The 2,500-nt window shown below is 35.0% G+C and overlaps 1 protein-coding gene across 1 annotated transcript in view; it reads right to left on the bottom strand.

The window, feature by feature from the left end:
• The window catches only part of LOC125600286 (protein Ycf2-like), a 4,184-nt gene that overhangs the window by 440 nt on the left and 1,244 nt on the right, over positions 1-2,500 (bottom strand). Inside the window, exon 1 of the mRNA XM_048773095.1 lies at positions 1-2,500. This exon is cut by the window's left edge and continues 440 nt beyond it; it is cut by the window's right edge and continues 1,244 nt beyond it. Coding sequence (XP_048629052.1) covers positions 1,901-2,500 — 600 coding nt within the window. The 3' untranslated portion in view covers positions 1-1,900.

Raw genomic sequence — 2,500 nt, 5'->3', positions numbered from 1 at the left:
AGGATTGAATAGAGGACCTCACGAACATTTGGCGATCTCAGATGTGTCGATATCAACGATGACTCATTATTTCGATGAATCATTTCTTCGGACAGAAGAAGATTATGTAAAGACTTACTCGAAATCTCACTTATCAGATTCCTTTGTGGAAGACACAATTTTTTCTGAAGAATTCGCCATGATATATCTAATCCATACATAATATCATGAAAAATGGATACAAATTTTTGACTGCTACTTAGTATCCGCAATAGGTCTGAAAAAATATCTAAAAATATCAAATTTAGATATTTGTACCCTGTCGAAGTAAAGAACCATGGCATATATGTTTGGAATAGATTCCATTTTGAGAGAGTTGAAAAAGCACTATCTCGTTGAAAGGTTCTATCCATCTGCCCTTTGTCAACGCATTTTTTTAGGCAAAGACTCCGTTTTTTCCTCTGTAAATATTTCTCAGAACATGGAGTGTGAATCAAACCCACGTTTGAATTGAAATTGAGATACTGATGCAAGCTCTTCTCTTCTGAATCGGATAGATTCATATCTGAAAGAGTTTGACAATACGTTCTTTCCAAATTTACTCTTTGTCCCTCTATTAGAGGTGTTCCAGAAATGTCTGCAATCGAGTAAATAGCTCTACGAACTAATGGATCGGATCGAATTGGAAAATGGAAAGATTTGTACAAGTTATACCTTTCGTCACCACTTTGTGGAAAATCGTTAGATATGAATATGTTAGATACCTGTGACTCGATTGACGAAGGTGAAATAGTATCTCTCTCCAAAAAAGCATGTTTTTTTTTACCACCACACGAAGAAAATATTTTGTTGTGAATGAACAAGATAGTGAGGAATTGTCCATACGTAAAATCAGAATTATTGAGACGGGCCTTTTCCACATAAAAAGGGAATCTTTTGTTACAATAGAAGCAGAAGTGATGTGGATTATTCAAGAATCGAAGTCGATTTGCTTTAGAAAAAGAAGATATCAATGAACTTCTCTGAAATGGTTTCACGGGATTCAGCCAATTGTCTTGATCGTGGGATACGATTGAGAAATAGGAATCCGTGTTATCAAAAGATTTCCTGCGATTCTTTCTAGTATGGAATGAGTCAATCATCCACTTTGGTATCTTATTGAACAAAAATGGTGATATTGTTCCTCCATTGATCAAGAATTTCGATTTTTGAGAAGTATTATGATCATCCAATAAAAAGGGTTTCAATTTTTTAAAATGAACGATTTGAAGACCTATTGATTCTAACAACTGATTGCAGGGTTGATCGTTCGGACCTTTCAATTCATAGATGTGGATCTCAGACCTATGAATGGGGATATTCTCGAAACTCACAAAGAAAAAAGGAAGTGAGTTAGACAAAAAGAGAAGTAACTTGGACAAAAAACGAAGTAACTTGGACAAAAAGAAACGAAGTGACTTAGACAAATCTTTTTTATCAATAACCTCAGACCAATCAATCGAATATTGATTAATACATAATCGATCGAACACTACTTGAAAACGGCTCTTCCGCTCAGAAACGAAATGTTTCAAATGCTCCTGGAAATTCTTGCTCCCATTGGACCATTTGTATCTATATGCATTAGGATCCCGATTTATGGATCTCTCGGTTCGAGAAAGAAAAATAAGAGGATCGAACCATTTCTTCTGACTCTTTTTCAAATTCGATAAATGTTGGTTGATCGTATCTTTCATTATAGTTCTATGATTCAGAGTATCATTTCCTATTAGATCCCTTTGAATTCCATATTCGAAGTTGCGATCAGGTCTCTTCATTAAAAAGAATCGATTCAATACATTTCTTATGTACCCATAGGGACTATATTGGAATTGGATTTGAATCAGATTTCGGATCAATCTATATTGATTGACTGCCTCCATTATGTTGTTGCTAGCAAATACCACTCTTTTGGTTTTGGATCTTCAAAAAAATTCCCGCAGGAGATCCGGACCCAATTTTTTCTGATCCTTCGATAAAAAGATTCATTTTCTTCATAAAAAATAGGAGGTAGAACCAATAAAGATTTCTTTTTCAATTCATCCCTGGAGTTGAAAACCTCCTTCAAGAATTGTCTTTGATCCAATCCGTAGGAATCAATAGAAAAGGCAAATCCCTTATGATACACCAGATCCGGCTCGGTTATTGATAGAGTGAATAGATCTGCCATTTCTTGAAATCTCTCTTCTGACTCAAAATCGTGGCGTAACGTGTATCCCCCCCTCTTCCGTTCATGGAATAGATGAAATAAATAAAAAAATGGATTTTTGTTCAAGAATGAAATCTTATTGGAACTGTCCATATCCAGTTCATCCTTCGGAACCGTATCACATCCCAGATCTGATGAAATAGGATGAATTGAGACGGTATTTTGTAAATACGTAATTATCTTGAATATATTAACTATTTCTTTATTTTCCGATCGCCTGGAAGGGACAAAAGAAACATCTTGTTCTTTCTTCAACAATTTCTGATCCCTAGT

Source organism: Brassica napus, unplaced genomic scaffold, assembly GCF_020379485.1.
Source record: "Brassica napus cultivar Da-Ae unplaced genomic scaffold, Da-Ae ScsIHWf_2175;HRSCAF=2828, whole genome shotgun sequence".
Classification (NCBI taxonomy): Eukaryota; Viridiplantae; Streptophyta; class Magnoliopsida; order Brassicales; family Brassicaceae; genus Brassica; species Brassica napus.
The sequence above is the reverse complement of the archived record's forward strand: the minus strand, read 5'-3'. Positions and strand labels throughout refer to the sequence as shown.